Raw genomic sequence first — 23,050 nt, forward strand, 5'->3', positions numbered from 1 at the left:
TTTATTCATCAAAGAAAGAAAGAATCAAATAATAGAAGGGACTTGTAACTGAAACCTTCGTCGTTTAACTTTTACTTGTTCTACCAACAAAGAGGATTCAATTCTGCAGAACACAAAACAAAGATGATGGGCTGGCGAAGAGTATTGAAATCTTTACAGGCACTGGCCGCCCACAGTCTTCTCTTTTCTTTCACTCTCTTCCTCGTCCTCAAGCTTGATCACGTCACCTCCTGCTCCTGGTGGTCAGTTTTTTTTTTTTTGGATGAATTCACCTATGGATTTTGAATTTTACTGAAATTGGTAGTAGTCTAGATTCAAGGAATCTCTCAAATTTGTGGTTTTTTTCCGGGTAATTTTTTGTTTGCGAAACTTGAATTGCATACATGGTAGTTTAGTGAAAAATTATTTTACCCTTTCAAAATCTCAACCTCTCTTCTGGGAAGAAAGTCTTTATTTATTTATTTATTTTATTTTTCTTAAAAAAGAAAGAACCTTCAGTTTTAGTTTACGATTAGTGTTACAAACCAGGGCAAATTTCTGTTTTTTCAAAGTTTTACTGTCGTTTCGTTGCGTGTTTCAGGGGATAACAGAGAGACAAAGAATGAAAAGTAGAAACTCTATATTATACCCTCGACCATGTTATTCCTGATGTCGGTGCTTATTTCTAACTCAGATAGAAATGCTCCAACTGATGAGGCAATGGAATCTTTTTGGGTGTTATTTTAAGTTACGAGTCGTGTTTATGAATATAGAATGTTCTTGTCTATTGTTTTGGTAATTGATCAATTCTATTGGAATAGGGACTGATGAGGTCGTGAAAACTTTAGATTGGGCTTTCAGGCTGTGATCTTAGGTTGGTCCGTGAGCTTTTTTGCAAAATAAGTCCTCTTGTGGGCACAGGAGATGCTCTAATGCTTAAGTTAGTAAAATATAGGAGAAGTAAACAATGTACTTGAAAATAAGTGAAACTATAGGGAGTGTGTATCTAGATGCCGTGTATTTCTGTCTTAAGTTTGTAAAATATGGGGTGGTTGATGGAAGTTCTAGGAATTGTTGAATGGTTCTAGGACTGAAAGGTTGATGGTGGTTATAGGAGATTGTATGGCCGATCCTTTAATGGTTGTGTTTGGAGTCCAAGACTGAGGACTTTTTTTCTATTCTTACCTGTGACTAGGTATTTATACATTTAGTCCTTGAACTTACTTCATGGAGAAGAAATATATTTTCATGGAAAATTGGGTCATTGTGTGCTTGCCATTGATGAAGATGTTGGTGGCATGTTGTTGGTTGTTGTGCCATACGTTATTGGTGGAGATGTTGGTGATGAGTCGTGTCATTGTCGTAGAAGAGTGCCTACTCTACATAGAAAAATTGTGTATAGAAAAAAATTGTATGAATGGAAAGTTTGTGTGTGCGACTCCTGGGGAACTTGAAAAAATACAAAGCGGTGTGTGTTGGGACAATATTTGGACAACTCAGGACTTGAAATACCTAGATTCTAGTCGTTCAGGGCCAAACAACCATGATTTCTAGTTGTTTGGGTTGAGAGACCAGTTGTTTGGGCCATGCCCAAGCAATTGGAATGTTGGCGCATGCCATGCATGCATAATCTATTTTTTTCTTATAAAATTTTTGCGCTCCATCAGGGATGAAAGTCAAAGTTGGTACTAGTCAAAGTAAAGAAGTTTGAATATTTGAGTGTTTGGATTTTGTGCTTTTAGCTGGTTAATTTTTTGAGAATTTTGTCAGAGAAGATGTGCACCATTAGGTAAAGTAGCATAACAGAATGAGGTGGGTTGGGTTGGGGAATGCAAGATTTTCTTTTCCTAGCTTAATCAAGTGATTTTATTTTAAACATATATGTTTCTTCAGTATCTAAATTTGTTCCTACTATCTTCTGATTTAGATGTTATGTATTTAATGTTTTGCATGTTAAAGTTTACAATATGGATAATTTTATTTTCAGGTTAATATTCTTCCCACTCTGGACATTCCATGGAGTTGTTGCTCGAGGAAGATTTGCATTACCTGCCCCATCAGCTCCACGTAATCGTCATGTAATATTTCCTTGTTTTATTTTGGGTTCATGAAATATTTAAATCTATCATTATTTGTGAATATGAAGTCATGATCTTTTGTTTCATGAACAGTGGGCGCCGTGCCACGCGGTTGTGGCAACACCATTGCTTATTGCATTTGAACTGCTTCTTTGTATATATCTCGAAAGCGTTTATGGTATATATACCAAACATCCTCTAGTATTTTTATGCTGTTGAGAATTGACACGTGATAATAACCTTTTCAAGTCTCTTAGTTTTTCTATTTGTCATTAAATTATCATGTATGTCCTTAGGCCTTCAAACTTTCTTAATGCTTTATCCTCTTTTGCAGTTTATCAAATTCCAGCTGTAAACTTGAAGATTGTCTTTATTCCATTGTTGGCATTAGAAATAATTACTTTAATTGACAATTTCAGGTATTTTATTTGGATTATTAATTCATCTCAGTAATTTAAATTACAAATAAGCAGTTAATATCCTACACTGCTTTTGCATAGTGCAAATTGGCACTGAGAACTTTTTGTAACTGGCCATGCTCTTTCTTTTTTAACAAGTTAGCTCTAAGTCATTTCCAAGCCTAAAAAGTATGCATTACTGTAGTGGTCAAATTTTAACTTTTCCTTCATTTTTGATGGACAAATAGAATGTCAAATTATTGCTACAAGGGCTTAAATTAGCACAATATGCTCTACGCTTGCCTTGATTGCTCTTTTACACTTGAATACTTCTTCCTCCATAGAATTCAACCTTTTCAGACCAAGAAAAGATAATTATACCAATTGTACTAATAAAAGATGATGTCCAGAATTTCCAACTAATTGTAAGTTCTGTTCACAATTGTGCTTGCCATCATATTGTCTCTGTTGTTAACTAGTGTAGCATCATTGCCAAGTTTGTAGATGTACTGTTTTTCCAGTTTACATTCAACACATCAATTAGCCTCCCTTCCTCCACCCATATCCAAGTCTTCTTTCTAATTGGTAATTACTATTGTGCGCCCCATTTCATTTATTGTGTAATACTGTTAATGGAGTTTTATTTCTTCTACAGAATGTGCAAGGCTCTAATGCCAGGGGAAGAAGAAAGCATCAGTGATGAAGCGATATGGGAAACATTGCCTGTAAGTTTGTCATAGTACTAACTTGGAGAGCTGTTCAAAGCATGCCATAGTTTATTATTTTGTCTATAGCTTGGAACTTATTTAGCAACATTTACTGAATTTATTTATCCCTTTCTTTCCCAAAACGAACATAATTACTTTCTTGACTGAGAGTAGGTATTGGAAATATTAACAATCACATTGATTTGGAACAGTTTAAACTTCAAGGACTCAACTTATTTGTTGAAAGTAAATAAGTTTTCGCGAAATTATGGTTTTTTGGGAAAAAGAGAGATGTCTTTGTGTTCTGTGGTCTGCATAATTCCAAAATGTTTATCTTGCCATAGACACTATTTTCATGCAGAAATGCTGCATGCAATGTTTGCAAGTTTATAGTATTTTTTATATACCTATAATGAGGTGCCACTGTCACAAATTTGGCATTTTCATGATGGTTTAGGTTGTATATGAATCTGTTCAAGGATTAATGAACTTCCATGCTATTTTTGTAGCACTTCTGGGTTGCAATTTCCATGGTTTTCTTTGTGGTTGCTACAGTCTTTACCCTTCTAAAGCTGTGCGGTAATCTTTCTTAACTTAGTATTATTTTTAAATATAATTATGTTGGTGCATTCAAATTAGTTAGGGTTGTCGTTTTTTCCTATTACCTTGTTTTGATTCGAGAATCTGTACTATAACATTTATTTCATCTTTTCAGGTAGTCATGTTTACCACCCAAATTTCTATTAATTTTATTTTTTTTTATCTTACATGTATACATCGTAGTTGTCAGCATCATGTTATTATTATTATTAGTATCGTCGTCGTCGTTGCTGCTACTATTTTACTTTTGTGGAATGGAAATGGAGTAATTGGACATCAAAAAGCCTCTCTTTGGTTCCACAAGTAATGGTGATTAATTATTTAAAAGCTGTTTCTTGAGAAAACACAATCTAACTTCCTCTGGAATGGGCTAAAGACAACTTCGTGAGTTGGAGTTGTCATATTGGAGCTGTGTGTGTCACTAGGGTCATTTCAGGCTTTGTAGAGGAGTTCAATGTTTGGCAAGTGCAGGTTTTTGATAAAGAAATATGGAGCTGTGGAGTTGTACTAGCTAAATTTTCAGTTTCTAGAGGTATATTCTTAAAATGCTATTGATAACCACATAAATGATCCATTAGAAAGGATCCTATTTACATGGTCTGAAAGTCATGTGTATCTGCAGTGAGAGTTTTTTCTCAGCAAATGATCATTTATCTGGTGAAAATGTCATTGGATCATATTTCATGATAAATTAGCATCCCAAATTGAGTGGTGTGACAGGGTTGAAGGTTCTTTTCAATGAAAAACTTCACGGTCCTTGCAGAATGCTGAGTGTATAGTGAAACAGTAGTTCTTTGAAACATATCTTAAAAACCAACATTTTTCACAGTTCATGTAGTTCATGCTTTTACATGTCATTAAAATTGTGTCTGAGCGCACTACTTGCTTCATTGGATACCAACTCTTCCTCACTGACATTCCTTATTTGGTTCCTATACTTGTTACATTGGGGGATCACTTTCCATATAAATTAGCACCCCAAATTAAGTGGCTTGGTAGGGTTGAATGTTCATCTCAATGATTTGAATTTTGTGTTTGTAATGCTAAATGTATAGACAAGCTGTTGTTCTTCAAAACATAGCTTAAAAATACAAATTTTTTGCAGCTCATGAGATGCATATTTTTACATGTCATTAACATTTTTGTGTGCTTGCTGCTGTGCATAAGACATGGCATTCCTCCCTTCATTGGATGTTAGCTCTTCCTCACTGACATCCCTTACTTGGTTCCTGTTTTTGTTATATTGGAGATCATAATTCAGATATCCCTTCCCATCATATGATGGTGGTCAACTGCTTGGCGGCAGAATAAGTTCATGTACTATATATGAGACTACACTTTAGAGAGAAAATTACTCTATTTTTTCAATTTTCTAATTGACACTTTGAAGGCTGTGTAGGTTTATTCTTGGAGTAATGTTGTGATGTCTTTGTTTTGTCTAATATAAAGTCACTTTGGGGGCCTGGTTCCTAACCTGAATAGTGGAAATTGATTTATGTACTTTCTTTGCCATTGATCACACTGTAACAGCTAAACTTGTCCTTTTCTGTAATGTAGGCAATCCTATCTATACTGAATCCTTGCATGTGATGGTTCCTACCAATATAATGACTGCTTTCTGTTTCTTTCTTAAAACATTTCAGGTGATGTGGGTGCACTTGGCTGGTGGGACTTGTTCATAAACTTTAGGTAAGGTTGTATTGATCCTTTCTTTCCAATTGCTGTTTCTCTGTACGCTTCAGAGTTCAGACATAATAAAGCAGGAGACATGCTTTTAGTGCCACAACAAAGGGATAAATAACAACATTTTTTTCTGCAGCATTGCAGAGTTCTTTGCCTTTCTCGTTTGTACTAAATGGTCTAATCCAGTGATCCACAGAAATTCTCTGACAAGAGAAGTTAGTTCATCTTCAACAACCATTAGGTATCTTGATTGGAATGGTGGCTTAATGGTTTCTCCTGAGGAGAATCAACACCAGGACAGAATGTGTGGTCTGCAAGAAATTGGTGGCCATATTATGAAAATTCCTTTAATTGGTTTCCAAGTTCTCCTTTTTATGCATTTAGAGGTACTTGTGTAATTGACCTGTGATCATGGCTGCTGGATGGGATTCTTTTATTAGCAGATAATGGTTTTTTTTTTATTTCAGGGAACACCTGCTTGTGCTAGATTTTTACCGTTTCTGGTTCTTTTCTCTCCACTTTTCCTACTTCAAGGAGCTGGTGTATTGTTTGCTGCTTCTAAGTTGGCAGAAAAGCTTATTCTTTTATTGCGGAGCGAAGCTGGCACAGGAAGATATTTTAGATTTTCCTCAAGAGCTCATGACTGCTTGGGGTTCTTGCATCATGGTTCCAGGTAATCACTACCTTTCCATCAGAAAATTAACCTGTTGAGGCAAGGTTATCACTCCACTGAACCAATGTGAGTATTTGATGTGGTATGGTTACTAACAGAAGAAACTGTTCTGCACATTCCAATTTGTTAATACAGGCTGCTGGGCTGGTGGTCAATTGATGAGGGAAGTCGAGAGGAACAGGCTCGATTGTACCATGGGGTAGATGCTGGGTTAGTAAATAATTTTTTTTCCACACATTTAATAATGGCCCATAAATTGCAAAAGTATTTTTTTTTCTTTTTTGAGCATGTGTCATGTTGGATGACATTCTTTGGCGAGGTCAAGCAAAGAAGGACAAGGACATAACAATAGAATTGAGATATTTGAATTTGGATTTTGCATATTTAAACCTAGGAATCTGTAAGCTTAAATTTGAATGGACGGCAGTATGAAATTGTTTGAGGAGCTGATAGATTTTATATATATATATGCATCCTTGGAAGTTGCCTAGTGTGGAAAGGTAGGGATGGGAATTTCATCGGGGGTGTTGTGATTAGATATATTATTATGTCAAGGTTAGTTCCCAACCTACACCACAACATGAGTGTGGTATTGTGGTGTAGGTTGGGAACTAACCTAATCTTCAGCGTCTTTTCCTCATTTGCCTCTCCCCTTTGTCATATCTTTCTTCTCCTTCTCATATCTTTTTCTAATTCTTAAATAAATCTTTACAAAACGACTTTGTATCAGAGCATAACAGTCTAGATTTAGTGAGTTCAAACTCAAAACTCTTCTAACAGCCTCAACAGTTCCCTCGCTGACTTCAGCTATATCAGCATGACATCATCAGACTTCTCAGGTTGTCGCCTTAGAAATGCCTTGGCTTCATGATCAAAAGCCCCAATGTTCAACTGTCAATCATTGTTCCCTTAACTGCCAATTTGTCATGTTAGGTGACAAACCTGAAAAAGTGACAATTCTTGAATCTTGAGAATTATAGGGTTGTTTGTTGTAGTAATTAAGCATGATTGCATGTGATTGAGTTAGTAAGGTGCTATGTAGTTATTGGCTGGTTGGGCTCTTGTGGTGTTCAGTTATTTGGGGTCAAAATGGTTTGGATGCCTCTCAATGGAGGATCTCTTCTCTTTAAATAGTGAAGTATCAACATGATTACATTCTACAATCACTCCTGGACCATAATTACAATTGTCTATCAATCAATCTCCCTAAATTAAGTAATTACATATCAATTAATCTCCCTAGATCAAGTTCTCAAAATCAAGTAATTGCATATAAATCAATCAAGAATTATAACTAACATCCACCTCAAATTGATGTTGGTGGGTTACGAATCATCACTTTGTAAATCATGAATTAATGTCAATGACGAGATAGAACCTTGGTAAATACATCAACTGTTTGGAACTCAATGGAAAAATAAAGGAGTAATCACATGTCGGTCAAGTGTTTCATGAATAGAATGATAATCTATTTCAATGTGCTTGGTGCGCTTATGAAAGATTGCATTAGCAGCAATTTGAATGGCATTGGTGTTATCAGCATGAACAGAAGGAGTTACGTTAAGGAATACGTAGTTCACTCAACAGACTTCGAAGCCAAACAATCTCAGAGCATGCAAATGACATAGCATGATATTTAGACTTGATTGAGGATTTAGAAACTCTATGCATAGCTTGTTTCCAACATGCTAAAGTAGAAGTCCAAGATTAAAACCTAAGTACAATATTAGTATTAAAAGTATCTTGAATAGTTGTATGAGAGAACCAATACCTATCCAAAGGATGTGAAATCCGAATGACCGAAGAGGTTTAGCCAAGACAAGATCAAGTGTTAGAGCTAGGTCATGCAATGGAACTGATGGACGACGTCTCTAATACATAATTCTTGACTGAAAACATTCAATATAACTCAACATATCATCAAAATTAGGAAGCAAAACTGAAGGGGAATCATGAGAAGTAAAAGACTAAAAGAATTATTGATTTTCAAAGAAGACCATATTTTGACAAATATGAAGGTTATTAGCATCTGAATCATAACACACAAACCCCTTATAGACATTACTATATCCTAGAAAGGCACACTGTACAGATTAAGTAGCAAGCTTGTGTCGTTTAGTTGGTGGCAAGTGAATAAAACAAACACGACCAAATATATCAAGAGAGTTATACTCTGGAGCAACACCAAATAAACGGAATTCAAAGAGTCAAATTTGAGAACTTGAAAGGGTAGTGATTAATCAAATAAACAATTGTAGATGATGCTTCTACCAAAAATCTAGTTGGTACATAAGACTCAATTAACAAGGTATGAACAACATTTAAAAGGTGATGATTCTTATGCCTTGTAACCTATTATGTTGAGGAGTGTATGAACAAGAATGTTAGGAGAGAATACCCTTCATTCGTAGATAAGATTGAAAGTCATTGGACATATATCCCCCCCAGAATTAGATCTTAGAGTCTTAATACAATTAGAAAATTGATTTTCAACAAAGGCAACAAAATTTTGAAAAACTATAAACACAGTATAATCATCAATAAACATCACAAAATATTTATACCGAGCATGTGAAATAATGAGACTAATGCGCATACATTGGTATGAATGATTGTAAAACTAGTAGAAGCCTCATTGCCTTAGAAGCAAATTATCACATTAAAAGGGGTGAAGGCAAGGTGGTGGAGAAAGGGAGATATTAGAGGTTGGTTAGTCGATTGATTTATCCTTCACGCTTGTCCTAATATAGTTTATTTAGTTATTATAGTTAGTTTATGCATGATCCCTATACATCTCACCTAGATGTTGTTTATAACATCTTATGTACCTAAAATCAACTCTTGGGAACGGATTGTTATTCTCCTGTGATGGACATTTAAAGGTAGATGCCTTTATTGATGCTAATTAAGTTGGATTACCAAATGATAGAAGATCTACATCAAGATATTATACTTTCATTTGTGGTAATCTAGTCTCATGAAGTGTGAAATTTTATGGTTTAAAAACCTGATCTACGAGTCGGGAATAACAAATGATGATCTTATATCACTGTTTTGGATGATCTCACAATTTTGTTCAACATGACCGGATGAAAAACATCGAGATTGATAGGTGCTTTACTAAAGAGAAGTTGAATGATATGACTATTTGTATTCCCTTTGTAATGTCTAAAAATCAATTAGCCAATATGTTTACCAATGGACTTGTTGTTTCACTCTTTTACTTTACTTGCTAGATGGGCATGAGATGTAATTATGCTCCACTAAATTGTTATATTATAACGTCAAGGATAGTTATGTAATCTCGTACTCTTTCTTATATATATATATATATATATATATATATATTTTGCAGTGTAGGTTGGGCAATAACCTAATTTGCCTCCTTTTCATCTCTCATTTCCCTTTCCTTGTTTTCCTATCTCACATCCTTCTTCTCCTTCTCCCTCTTATATCTTTCTCTAACTCTTAAACAAATATTAACAAAACAGTCCTTCTCCTTCTTGTATCTTTCTCTAACTCTTAAACAAATATTAACAAAACAGCAAGGGTACCCGACTTAGTACTTTTATTATATTTTAGATTTTTTGTTCATACATAAATAATTTTTTATTTGTGAATTTGCATTTTGAACTTACTTTTTTTTCTTAGGGATTTTATCTTATAGTGGAGATTTAGAATTTTTAGGATGTGATTTCCAAAATTATTTCTAATTATATATTTTCTTAAGAACTTGGGTTGGATCGGGTACCCAACAGGTGGACATAGTTCTCCACCTGACCTAACCTGATCACGTCAAATGTGGAACGGATAATGGTTTTAGGTATTCTGGGTAAGGTTCAGCCTGTGTAGGTACACTAAAAACCCGCTCCGCTCCAATCCAACACTTCTCCATCTCTTAATAGAAGTAAATAACTCTGAACCAGGATTCAGTAGTATATAAGCAATACAATTTTTCTGGAAGCATTCCTACAATTTCAAGCATCCATGTTGACACCAGATATTCTTGAATGTCATTTGATCAAGCATCCTCAATTTTGCATTTTGAGTTTTCCCCATTAAGTGTACAAATTTGTGCTCTTTATTAATAGTTGTAAATTTGTTTTGTTGATCTGCAGTTATAATACTTTCTGTGGTTATCCTCCTGAGATAGTGAAGAAAATGCCTAAAAAGGATCTCGCTGAGGAGGTGATTTAGTTTTCATTTTTGTTCGTAGTATGTTATTTGTTTGCAATGGCAAAATTTCACATATACATATAAGCATACTCTCTCTCTTTCTCTAGGCATTTGTTTAATCTTTGATTAAACCATGAATTTTTATTGGCCAATACAAACATTGATGATGACCCTCTATTGTCTACTTTTGCATTAGTATACGATTCTCTTATATTTCAGGTGTGGAGGCTGCAGGCAGCTCTTTGTGAGCAGACAGAAATCACAAATTACAGCCAGCAGGAGTTTGAAAGACTTAAAAATGTAATATTCTCATCTTTTGCTGATGGTCTCATAATCAAGGGACATGGTTTGAATGTGTGAATATTTTAATGTCTGCTATTTGGAAACCATCTATTTTTAAAAAAAATAAGGATACCTCCCTTGTTCCATGAATTTGAGCATTCTTAGTTGAATTACTCATTTCTGATTTGTGGATAAGTTTGATTCACTTTTAACCCAAGGGTTGAAAATTAATTTTTTTAACTTTTCGTGCCAGTGTTCTAGGTTTATTGATGAAGTAAAATAATTTTCAGAATGGTTAACTTTCAATCTAAAGTAATTCTTAACTTTTCATAATATCCATGTGAAAATCTGTTAGTCCCCAATTGGAAGATGGAAAGTAGCTTGGAAGAAACATTCAGCCGTGTTTACTTGTGGAAAAGTTACTCTACAAAACGGAAAACTAAAGAAAACGTGTTTACAAATTGAAAATTAAATGTTTTTTTTTCTTGAAAACGTGCATTTTCTATTTTTCTAGTTCTGTGGAAAATTGAAAAACTCATAAAGGTTGTTTACCCACTTCTTCACTACAAAATTAAGGGCTTCCTTCGGTTTATCTAATTTCTTATGTTCATTTCTTCTATTGTTTTGAATGTAAGCCAAATAATGCTCTTGTTTTCTATTTTAGAAAATTTGTATTTAAGAACATGTTTAACTGAACTTTGATTATCTCAAAGAAAGATATTTTAATCAAGAACCTGAAACTCAGTCTCCAATTTGTCAATTGAAACGTGAAATATGCATGTTGAATTACAATAACTGTAATAATACTGTCACAACATTACACATACTTGAAAAACAAAGTGTTTGGGAATGTGGTTGAAACAACGTTTACCAAAAAAATAATTTTTTTTTGCTTGATTTTTTTTTTTATGTTTTCAGATCGTTTTAATGTGTTGATGTCAAAATTAATTTTTTAAAATTAAAAAAAAATATATTTTTTTGATGCATTTTCGAACGAAAAACATTTTGAACTGCAATTACTATCATATTCTCAAACACCCTGTTAATGCTAAAGATCCAATTAGTTATTAAACTGAAATACATCATAATGCACTAATATCTTCGAATTTAGATCTACAATGCAATTTTTTTAAGCATAGATTTTCAAAGGGTATCAGTGTATTACACTATTATTTGAAATAAGTCATAGAAACACTTCATGGATTGCAAAAGATCCTGCTGTGTCTGCTCTGTTGTCTATAAATGATGGGAGTTTGATTAAGATATTCCGTTGCTTGAGTTTGCATTATTCTGTTGTCAGCATGAGATATCTAAATACTATTTTGATGTTACTGGTCAGGAAAAAGTTTTATGTAGGGTGTGCTTTGAGGGAGAGATCAGTGTGGTTCTGCTCCCCTGTAGACATCGTATCCTTTGCAGGTATGGTCGTAACTTGGTATCTGCTAAAATGTAAAGCTCATTGTTCTTGTCCGTTCCCCTTTGGTCATGCTCATTGATTCTTAAATTTATTGCAGCACCTGCTGTGAGAAGTGTAAAAAATGTCCAATTTGTCGTGTCACTGTTGAGGAGTGCTTATCTGTGTACGACGTTTAGTTTCTAACCCGGCGGTTTTGTAATATGAATGATCAATTGGAGTCCACAGATAAGGTATAACAGTTTTAACAGGGAAGTTCATTTTGCAGCTGATCATAACTTTTACTTCTGCATGCGCTGCTTGTTCAAATTAACATGATCATGCATTAGGGACATACAGGGGCCATGGTTGCTTTACTTGTATTTGTACCTTTATTTTTCTCAAAAGAAAGCAAATGAAAGTAGTTTTTAGTTTTTTTATTGGTAGAAGATGCTGGTATGTTTTTGCCATGCCACGCATACCCTCTAGACATTTAAGAGCTGTATGTCTGTGTATAGAAGTGAGTGTTGAGTTGGCTGGGACCTATTTTCTCTTGGCATTGGAAGCTTGAAATACACCTTTACGTTCTAATGTAGATACATTTACCCTCTTGGGAAACGTTTGTATGTTACCTTGCAAGTGATAGTTTGAGGATCCCCATTGTAGTTTCAACATGACTCTCTATAGTGATATACTAATTTTGACTTGTGAGATACAAGTTAAAGAACGACTTCAGGGGTGTCAGAAAATGAGATCATAACACCTATGCGAGTTTATTCTACAAAACAGCCAAAGATGTGCCATCAGGCATTCCTGTAATATCAGAGGTTTAGTCTTTGTTTTACTCTTAACGTAGATTTTGGAAGTTGATTTTGAAGCATTTAGCACGAGTTTATTGTGTTTGATTAATCTGTACTATCAGCTGCTGCTTGGAACCTGTACTATTTGCATTTACCAATTTGTTACCCAAGTGCCTTTCCTATTTAGCAGCAAGTCCAGAGGTTGCCTATCACATTATTTGCAGACGACAGGGACATGTCTTTCTTGGTAAACAATCTGAAGCATGCCAATTTGAAGGATTCACAACTTTTAGAAATCCAGGTAATTCAAGAAATATGCAGTATTATTGCTAATGCGGCATCCTCGTTACGCAATTAAAATTCTGCAATAAGTAGTTATTGTTGCTAGAGTTGACAGCATCTTCCTATCCTAGCAGCTAGGAAGAATTTTCAATAGATTTGCCGTTACAAACATAAAATCACGAGAGAATGGAAAATCTTCTCCCATATATCATGCTGTGACAAATAAAGCTTCTGTTTAGGATTTGGCATTATGATGCCATTCTTGGTAGCTGGCTTGTTAACTAGTTTCGGATTGCCCGTTAGCAGAATTGCAAAATCATTGAAGCAGTCATCAACGGTTCAAAATGGTGTGTCTGGATAAAGTATGCACAATTTAACACCGGTTGGCTGATCTACACTGTAGTTTATTTGGCAGCTCTTTATGAAAATGTCGTGAGTATTTGCAGCAACTATGCTCTGTGGGATTCTCATCTCTGCTTACATGAAAACTTGGTGTAAGAATGCTTGCCCAATATACTTCCTGTGCTTGCTCTAATCAGGGGCAACAAAAATAGATGGACATTTGACTCTGGTTTCACTCTTAAAAAACGAAAGCCCCAAGTTCACTCGCTCTGTTAGTTCAATTCAACATTGATTGGAGAATTACAAAAAAAAAACTAATATTTAAAACCAACCCTTGGCAGCAGCAAGTAGATCGTCTTCTGTAATGGTGACTCTAGGAAGCTTGTATCCAAGTTTCTCCTCCCATAAGGAGGCAGGTTCATTAATGCTCAGCAGATTGCTCGGAGGGCTTCTCGAATAATCGTGACTTGTTCGGAGTTGTCAACACAAGCCCAAACCATTTTGGCCATGGTAACTTCTGCGCTATGCTTTTTAACAGACTACTTCCCCTTGAGAGTTTAGACACTACCTTAACAGTACCAGCTGCCTTAACATCATTAACAAGCGTGGCTTGTACTGCTGTGCCTTTTACCACCAACAGCTGATATCGCACTCAATCTTATGTTCTATAGTCGCCTCTCCTGACATAACCTAAAACTCACAATCAAGAATTATAGAACTCTAGAATTATAAAGTCATTGAAAACTTTTTTTTGCTGTGAATCTAGAGGGTAAAACCCTAAAACCACAATCAAGAATTATAATATTTATCTGAAAAAAATAAAATTAGATTATAAAGGCCTGTTTATTTAAATCAAGAACAAAAAAATATATGATTAGAATGCCACAAAGATAGTCTTCTTGATAAGTCTTGAAAAGTTCAATGAAAAATTAAAAGTAAAATTGCCTATAATTTTTATTTAAAAACTAATTTGTCTTCGCATCCTAAAATAAAAGGTATTTATATATTTGACTTGAATAAAAATAAATCATAATTAACTATAAGCTGAAAATTAATCTCAAACAACCAACTAACTTAAAAATATGGGTAAAACAAAATACAAAATCTAAGTCTTGTATAAATAAAAGCCCAACCTGTATTCCAGGTCTTATCGGAAGGTATTTCCAATGTTTGATTTATATGAAATTATAACTATATAGAAAACAAGGTTTTTGAAATTTTCTACAAAAATTTAAGCTTAATCCAACAATTAGATTGTAAGTTATGGCCATTAACATGAATATGTGATGCCAAGCTCTATCACATGTTAAGCAATCTCATCTCTTGCTTGGATCAAATTGATTAAGACTTCATCCTCATTTCAACTCATATTCATGCTTTATGCTAATTTAGAATGAATTTTCGAAGCTTACTTAACCTAAATGTCATGAATCAGCCCATTGAATGCCTATTTTATCCTATTGGTCTTACCCTTGTAATTAGTCTAATCAACATATGTAAAGGATCTTGTAGTGTTACTTGTTGATTCTCATAATCTTTGATAGTGTCATGGAACTTAGTCTAATGGGTTAACCTTGAAACCTTTTGACTCGACTTCTTTTCTAGCTCGGGCTTCAAATTAAACCATTCGGAGTTGCCTTGACATGACTTAATTAATTTTATAGGTCTAAAAGCAACACGAACAACCATTAAAAATGTGACTTGGCTTTACAAAAAAAATAATCCAAGATGACATTCATTTTTAAATATTAAGACGATGACACATCGAATCACTCTTGTTTTGCAGCTTAACCCACTAAACTTGCAACCTGGGTCATGGACTCTATTGATTTTAATAATTTTTCACTTAATTATATGGCCATAAAAATATACATTAATAAAATTTAGTTCAAACCAAATACTGAGATCTTTATTTGAGACCATTATAGAAAGCAAACCAAAATAAATTATGAAACCCAATTCAACTAAATCGATCTCGATCTATTTTTTCAAGCATGTTGAGAGAGAAAAAAAACACCACCATTGAAATTCTCTTGTCAAATGGAACCTGTTGACAACAAAAAAATCATTAACCTTATTAACTAAATTCGCAAAATGACTTTAAGGTATCTTTTTTGTTTTTATTTTGATTCCAAAATATTGAGTGGAAAAATAGAACAATTTAAGAAGGTATTTTCTTATTCATTCTCAAACTTTCAAGTGCTATTAACATTACAAAAGATAAATAAGAATCACTTAGATACTCTTTCTAGCTTCAGTTATAGAGAATGATAAAAAAAAAAAAAAAAAGATTTTGGTGATGATATGTAATGACTACTCTTAACTTTTTAATAGATATGGCATTTCAAATGAGGTTTAGTTATGCCTAACCACCAACTAAATTCATGAATTCATATATTATGAGTACAAAGCCTGCTTGAATCTTTATTTTTACAAGTTAACATAAAGCTAACTCACAAGATAACATGATAGGTGTATGGTCATTATATAATAATTACATGGTGACTTATAAGATAATTGTGTGGTAGTTCACATTAAAGCGGAAGTTCACCATTATTTCTCCTACAAATTGGTTTACAAACCTACTTGCATGACAAGTAATCCATATGATCGTTCACAATAAAATATCAATTCACCAGTATTATTCCTATAAGTAGGTGTGCAATCCTAACCCCCTGAGTAATGTATGTGAGCTATGACATAAGAGATAATTGATCTCCTTATTGTTGATACATTAGCCTCTCAAGACCTTCACCATATGGCACATTAAATGAGATTACTTTATGAGATTGTTCTAGCCAATAAAAAACAACTAAGAGCCATTCCTCTTCCATAGTGGATTGTGCAACTAGTCACCCTACAACCTATGCCACTGATTGGATATATACAACTTCAATTTCATGAAGGAATAAGGCAAAACAGCATGTAGAAAAGTAAATAAGAGTATTATTGTACTCTAAACCTATCTAGAAGTTACTGTAATAGCCAAGACAAACTTTTTTAAACTAGGTTTTCTAAACATGATCTCTAAAAGTAAAAAAGTAAAGTATCAAGAAGTCACAACTATAGTAATGGCCATTGCCATCATTCCCCTTCAAAATCCTACTCAAATAGTCCTAAATGAAAAAAAAATCATAATATGAGGAGATTATGCATACCCTAGAGAATAATACCATCCTTATAAAATAGAAGATTTCCCGTTATGAAATACATGTCTTTTAAAAGACTTCATCTCTATATAAATAAACCTGGACAATTACGACAGGATCATGATTAGTACTTAAAAGTGCATATTTATCAATGTTTTATATCATCATTTTGCACTTAAAGTATCAATAACTCCTTAACTAAAGCATGCTTTATAATAACAAGTCTAATACTATAAAATGCCCTAATATATGGTAAATGTTCATCTTAAATGCAGGCCTATCACATAAATCAAAGGATTGATTGATGAATTCAACTACTGAAATTTGTGAAGATAAAGAGAGGTGAAATTTAGAAAAGAGATGTTGGTGCAGTCCAAACTGGAACACTATTCGGTAATTGGGTCATATCTCAAGTTCTAGATGTCCAAATGACCTCAAATGTTTACACAGATTCAGTAAGACATAGGCCTACAACTTTCATGTTTTCATCAAGATCTAAGAAGGTCGTTTTCAAGTTCAAATTATAACAACAATGGAGAAGTCCGAATTTGTCCTGCAACCCGAACACTGTTCAGTGTTTAACCCATATCTAGAGTTTTAGAAGTCCAAATGACCTCTATTTTTTTTTTCTGGAAAGCTGAGTCAATTTACTACAACTTTCATGTTTTCTAGAGGACCCAATTCGGATGGTAACATTTTTGTTTTATTCAAACAAGAAGATAAGGATTTTCATCAAGTCAAAAGTTGGCCACCCACTCAACAATTAGTCATCAAATCAATAATTCTGAATTTTGGCCTATAAAAGGAGGCATTTGCCATGCATTTGGGAGCTTGGTTGTTCAGATCAAGTTCATGCTCTTTATTTCTCTCTTTATATTTTTTTTTTGTAATTTTTAAGTTTTGCTTTCATTAATATCTTGTTTATGCTTTTCATTTTCTTTCTTTTACTTAGTTAACTTGTATTTTCTTTATGTTCTTGTTTTGTTTATTTATGTTTCTCTTCTTCATTATGTTTAGCTAAGTTTATTATGTCAGGGTGAAAAGGTCGTGTAAACTCAACATGGATCTTAATGTTTACTATTAACATGTCTTATCTTTTTATCTTACTAATTCTTAATACCTTGCTCGTTAAATGATTAATCTAGATTTGTGTTGTATAACACTTGGTACAACAAATGCTTGGCACTCTCATAGTTCAATCGTATGGTATTACCTACACCTGGGCTATGAAAGGAACTTGATTTGTTGTTAACATAGTTAACATCATGAATTCCTGATAATATTTAAAAGTTTGGTGTTATGCAAATAAGATAATTAATATGATCATGTTAATAATTTATAATGAGAGATTAATGGCAAATCATCCGATTGGAACCTCCTCCATGTGTGGTTTTCAAATTAAGTAATAAGAGTTTATACTATACTTGTTTGAAATACCATTGGTGGATCCTCTAACCTTGACATTTGTTTTTATCATTGTTTAATCCTTACAGTAATCTTCCATCTCAAAGTTCTCATTAATTTCTTCCTCCTCTTTTTTTTTTTTATTATTATTATTACTACTACTACTATTACTATTACTATTACTATTACTATTACTATTACTATATAATTTATCTCTTTGATTTTTTCATAAACTCAGTATATAGGCTGGAAACCTGTGACCCGATCTTTTAGATCATTCTTAGGTATAACAACGCCACGTACTGAGTATTATTATTATTATTGTTGTTGTTGTTGTTGTTGTTGTTGTTGTTGTTGTCGTCGTCTTATTATTTATAATTTATACAATTAACCTCTCTGTGGTTCGACCCCGGTCTTGCCAGGTTATTTATTACTTCGACACTCCTGCACTTAGGAGAAGACATCAATCTTTTGGTCGTGTCAGCTCACTAATATGAGATAAATGTATAAAATGTTTAAAACAACCTTGAGCTAGTTATATAGGATAACAATGCCATATGTAAAATCTTCTCCACCATGTTTTGTGAATCTGTACGAACATGGTACCATAGTTTAGAGCCTGATCCCATCTTTGACTTCACTGATTTGTGTGCCAAGTTTGTTGCTCATTTTAGTACAAGTATATTAGTTAAAAAAAAAAAAAAGCTCAACTAGGCTCTTTGTCATTATCCAATGGGAAAATGAAAGCACTAGAGCCTATTTGAAGAGGTTTAATGATGAAATAATTAAGGTTGAGGGTTTATTTGAACTCATTACCATATAAAATTTAATTAATAGGGTACATAACTTGACCTTATAGGAAAGATTATATTTTCTTCTCAGTGTAAAGTAGGCAATGGAAAATCGTATTCATATAGAGGAGGTGAGTGTAGCTAGGCATAGATAAACTTAATCTCATAGATAAAGAGAAAAATCTCCTAAGCACCATCGATTTCCTAGCAATCTTAAAGATTTAGGAATAACCTAAAAGGGTTAATTACAATAGGTTAGTATACCCTAAACTAATTACCACTCATCTAATGCCACCTAAATTGATATGTTTATCGCTATTAAAGGAAAATAATTTGTCAATATTCACCTTTAATGAAGGGAGATGTTAAAATATGCAATCCTAATAAGTTCTACCTTTTTAATAAAGATACAAACCATGAAACTGAAGATTACTTTTCTCTTAAGAAATAAATATAAATGTTAATTGCTAAGGGCTACCTCGGATAGTTTATAAAAAATACGACAAAACCTGAATAACATGGAAAATAGACTAGCATACTTTAGAAACCTTAACCTAAAATCAATGAGATGTTAGGCAAAAAATCAACAGGAGGTGACTCTAATAGAAACAAAAAATATGATAGAAAGTAAGTTTTACTTACCCCACGCCTTTCAAACCTTTGACATAGAGCCTATCATGTTCACCTTAAAAGATGGAGAAGGGGTGACCTTTCCTCATAAAGATGCATTGGTAATCACTCATTGTCCTCTCTAATTATAAGGTGCATAGGGTATTGTTGGATGATAGAAAACTATAAATATCCAATGCCAATGCCAAATAAGATATGGTGTAAATAGATGTTAACCGCTCTAATTTAACACTAATGAAGACTCCCTTAATTGAGATTGAGAGCAAAGGTGTACTAGTAAAAGCCGTGTTAAATATATTGATCACCATTGGTACTAATCTAAGATGTCATACTCTTCAACAAATATTTATGGTGATCATGATGAATTCTTCTTATAACACCATACTTAGGAGATCACTCCTTCACGAGACAAACATGATGATTAGTAACAAGTATCTAGCTACGAAACTATCCATTAATATCGTAGCAAAAGTGAGGGGGAATTAGATAGTTTTCAAGAAATGCTTCTTCATTTGCCTAAAAAGCAATAATGTTTATTAGCGGATCAATAAGGATCTCTCAATGAAACACCTGAAATACATAAAAAGGCCATAAATGTTTTAAAAGAAGTTAATCTCTATCAATAATAAAACATTGTTGCTACAATAATGGGGTTTACTTTGGATCTCTAGCAAGAGAAAGCCTTGATAAAGCTCCTTAATATCCAAATGAGAATTTTTCCTCCAAGCCTCCATACATATATGACATTATCCTAGACATGGCCTCTTCCAAATTAAATGTTAATCATTAATTATGGAGGAGAATGATAAAAAGACCATCTTTGAAGAAATAAACAAGTTATTAAAGGCTAATTCCATTCATGAGGTGATATACCTAGAATGATTTATGAATGTGGTCGTGGTAAGCAATCCCAATAGAAAGTGGCACATATGCTATAAACCCCCATATAAATATATAGGGACGAAGGTAACAAGACCCCCATTAAGTAAAGGATATTAATGAAGTTGAAAAGAGAATTATGAGTTTTAGATTTAAAATGTATATTGTCAACAAAACGGCTAACTAGTGTTGACAAATAAAAGAATAAGGACAATGAGAAAATGATTCCATAAAATTAGTATGGTAAAAAAGAATAAAAGATAAGACATGATGGTATAAATAAGTGATGTTGTAAGCACTCGTTAAAAATCAGTAATGTTACTGTCTACAACATATTAACATTCACTGCTAAATTATGTGTTCTATAACGAAATTATGATTCGTTGTCAAAACTGAGTTTTCTGCAGCGAATTAGCATTCGCTGTCGAATTTTATGTTCTGCAGCAAATTTGTGATTCATTGTCGAAATTGAGTTGTCTGTAGCAAATTAGCATTTGTTACCAAATCATGTGTTCTGTAGTGAACTTGTGATTCGCTGCCGAAGTTGACTTGTCTACAGCGAATTTGTGATTTACTGTCAAAACTGAGTTGTCTACAACGAATTAGTATTCGCTGCCGAATTGTGTGTTCTTCAGCGAAATTTTGATTCGCTACCAAAGTTGTATTGTTTGCAGTGAATTTGTGACTTGCTGCCAAAATTGAGTTGTCTGTAGCGAAGTAGCATTCGTTGTCGAAACATGTTGGCTACAGCGAACCAGCTTTCGTTATGAAAATTATGGCGCCAACAGCGAAATAGTTTTCGTTGCCGAATTGGCAGCCTGTAGCGAACCAATTTTCTTTGCCAAATTGGGTAGCATGCAGTGAAATAGTTTTTGCTGTTGAATTGGCAGGCTACAGCGAACCAGTTTTTGATGTCGAATTGGGCAGCCTGCAACGAAACAGTTTTCACTACCAAATTCTACAATAAGCCTCCTAGGCAGAAATGACTTAAATGTTAGTAACAATTTCATGGTATGATGGTGTAAAATATGGAACACCTCCTGAAATAAGTATGGTGACGAATGTGATTCAAAGATACAAATGTACTGATTTATGACTATTGATGTCTTAGGTGTTGCTTTCAGGATTGGAACATTGTCAAGACAAGAACAACCCACAGGTGGAGCAGGTAGGTGACATTCACCTTCCTTTTTCATACGTTGAATAATGAAATACTTTATCATGAATATTACCATATTATGTTAGAACAACTATCAGATTGCCAAATGCTTAAATGTTGATAAATGGTTGATTAGCCTCGGCTAATGGCATCTGAATGGATGACTGGGACAAATGATTGATTAACTTTGGCTAATGGCATCCGAATAGATGTCTGGGACAACGATTGATTAACTTTGGTTGATGGCACCCAAAGTGGATGACCGATGTGAGTGAACAGTTAACCTAATCAAATAATGCCTTAAGAGGATAGTCGGGTTTAAGATTATGGTTGATTGCAAGAATTGGTGCATCTATAAGTACTACAAGTTGTTTATACTAAGTACATGAAGAAACTATAAATGTCACGCTTTAATCATGGGATAATGTTAATGCTTCATTAAACTGCCAGACCGTTTAGTTATCATTATTATTATTAAGTAATTGCATTCTTTTAAATGTTTTATACTGTAGCAGGGATGTTATATCAACAAGGTGCCTAGGAAATCCAATACACGGGAACCTACTTTTGCAAAGAATCATGTAGTTACATTCTAAATCACGATGCATTTTGTATGAATCAATGTACTGAATATATAACTTTTATTAGATCCTTTTGTTTAAATTTGTGACGACTATTAGTAGTGTCGCACCCGACATCGCGGCGCCCTTAAAAACTTTTCTTGAAAAGAACAGATTTCTGGCATCCTGTTCTTTAATGGGGATATTCTTTGTTTAAGGAGTCACCACCTAGTATTATGGTCACTAAGAACCCTAACTGGTCAACATAGATTTTATGGTTCGAGATTGGTTACTGATTAGTACTTAAAAGTGCATGTTTATCAAGGTTTTATATCATCATTTTGCACTTGAAGTATCAATAACTCCTTAACTAAAGCATGTTTTATAATAACAACTTTGATATTATAAGATACCTTAATTTATGGTAAATGCTCATCTTAAATGCAGGCCGATCACATAAATAAAAGGATTGATTGATGAGTTTAAGTATTGAAAGTTAAAGGACAAAGAGATGGCCAAACTTAGAAAAGAGATGTCGGTGCAGTCCAAACCGGAACATTGCTCGGTAATTGGATCATATCTGGAGCTCTAGATCTCGTATTTAGGTCCATTTTATATGGATGGAAAGGTAAGACAAAGGCCTACAACTTTCATGAGGAGCCCAAGATCTAAGAAGGCCGTTTTGAAGTCCAAATTGAAGGAACAACGAAGAAGTCCGAAGCTGTCCTGCAGCCCAGACACTATTTAGTGTTCAGCCCATATCTTGAGTTCTAGAAGTCCAAATGACCTCATCTTTTTTTTTGTTGGAAAGCTGAGACAATTTCCTAGAACATTCCTGAGGATTCTGGGCAAATTATGATGTTAGCAATGACGTTTTGTTCAGACAAGAAGATAAGGATTGTCACCAAAGTCAAGATGTGGCCACCCACTCATCAATTAGTCAACAAATCAATAGTTCCAAATTTTGGCCTATAAAAGGAGGCACTTGCCATGTATTAAGGCATCTTGGTTTCCAGATCAAGATCATGCTCTTGCTTTCTCTCTTTGTATTGCTTATGTTTTGCTTTCATTAATATCAAGTTTAT

At 33.9% G+C, this 23,050-nt stretch overlaps 1 protein-coding gene across 7 annotated transcripts; it reads left to right on the plus strand.

Moving 5' to 3' along the window:
* LOC118030220 (uncharacterized) lies at window positions 1-21,877 on the plus strand. Of its 7 annotated transcripts, none has more exons than XR_012167514.1 (16): window positions 1-242; window positions 1,967-2,057; window positions 2,151-2,235; window positions 2,392-2,476; window positions 3,111-3,180; window positions 3,672-3,741; window positions 5,406-5,451; window positions 5,582-5,831; window positions 5,913-6,118; window positions 6,254-6,328; window positions 10,237-10,306; window positions 10,514-10,594; window positions 11,916-11,995; window positions 12,091-12,223; window positions 12,957-13,070; window positions 21,358-21,877. XR_012167514.1 is itself a non-coding variant. In XM_035034233.2 (14 exons), exons 1-14 carry the CDS (start codon window positions 124-126, stop codon window positions 12,167-12,169), a joined length of 1,407 nt encoding a protein of 468 aa, XP_034890124.1. In that variant the 5' UTR covers window positions 2-123; the 3' UTR covers window positions 12,170-12,623. The 7 variants fall into 7 exon arrangements, 1 of the variants encoding a protein (XP_034890124.1); XR_012167513.1 differs by having other exon boundaries at window positions 12,960-13,070; window positions 21,358-21,876; XR_012167512.1 differs by lacking the exon at window positions 21,358-21,877 and adding an exon at window positions 13,358-14,387 and having other exon boundaries at window positions 12,960-13,070.
* The last annotated feature ends 1,173 nt before the right edge of the window (window positions 21,878-23,050 follow it).

The sequence above is a fragment of the Populus alba genome, chromosome 12 (assembly GCF_005239225.2).
Source record: "Populus alba chromosome 12, ASM523922v2, whole genome shotgun sequence".
NCBI lineage: Eukaryota > Viridiplantae > Streptophyta > Magnoliopsida > Malpighiales > Salicaceae > Populus > Populus alba.

Coding starts and splice junctions, on each gene's coding strand:
- LOC118030220 (XM_035034233.2), top strand. CDS start 124: ATGATGGGCTGGCGAAGAGTATTGAAATCTTTACAGGCACTGGCCGCC. Junction 243..1,966: donor GTCACCTCCTGCTCCTGGTG/GTCAGTTTTTTT, acceptor TTTTATTTTCAG/GTTAATATTCTTCCCACTCT. Junction 2,477..3,110: donor ACTTTAATTGACAATTTCAG/GTATTTTATTTG, acceptor TTTCTTCTACAG/AATGTGCAAGGCTCTAATGC.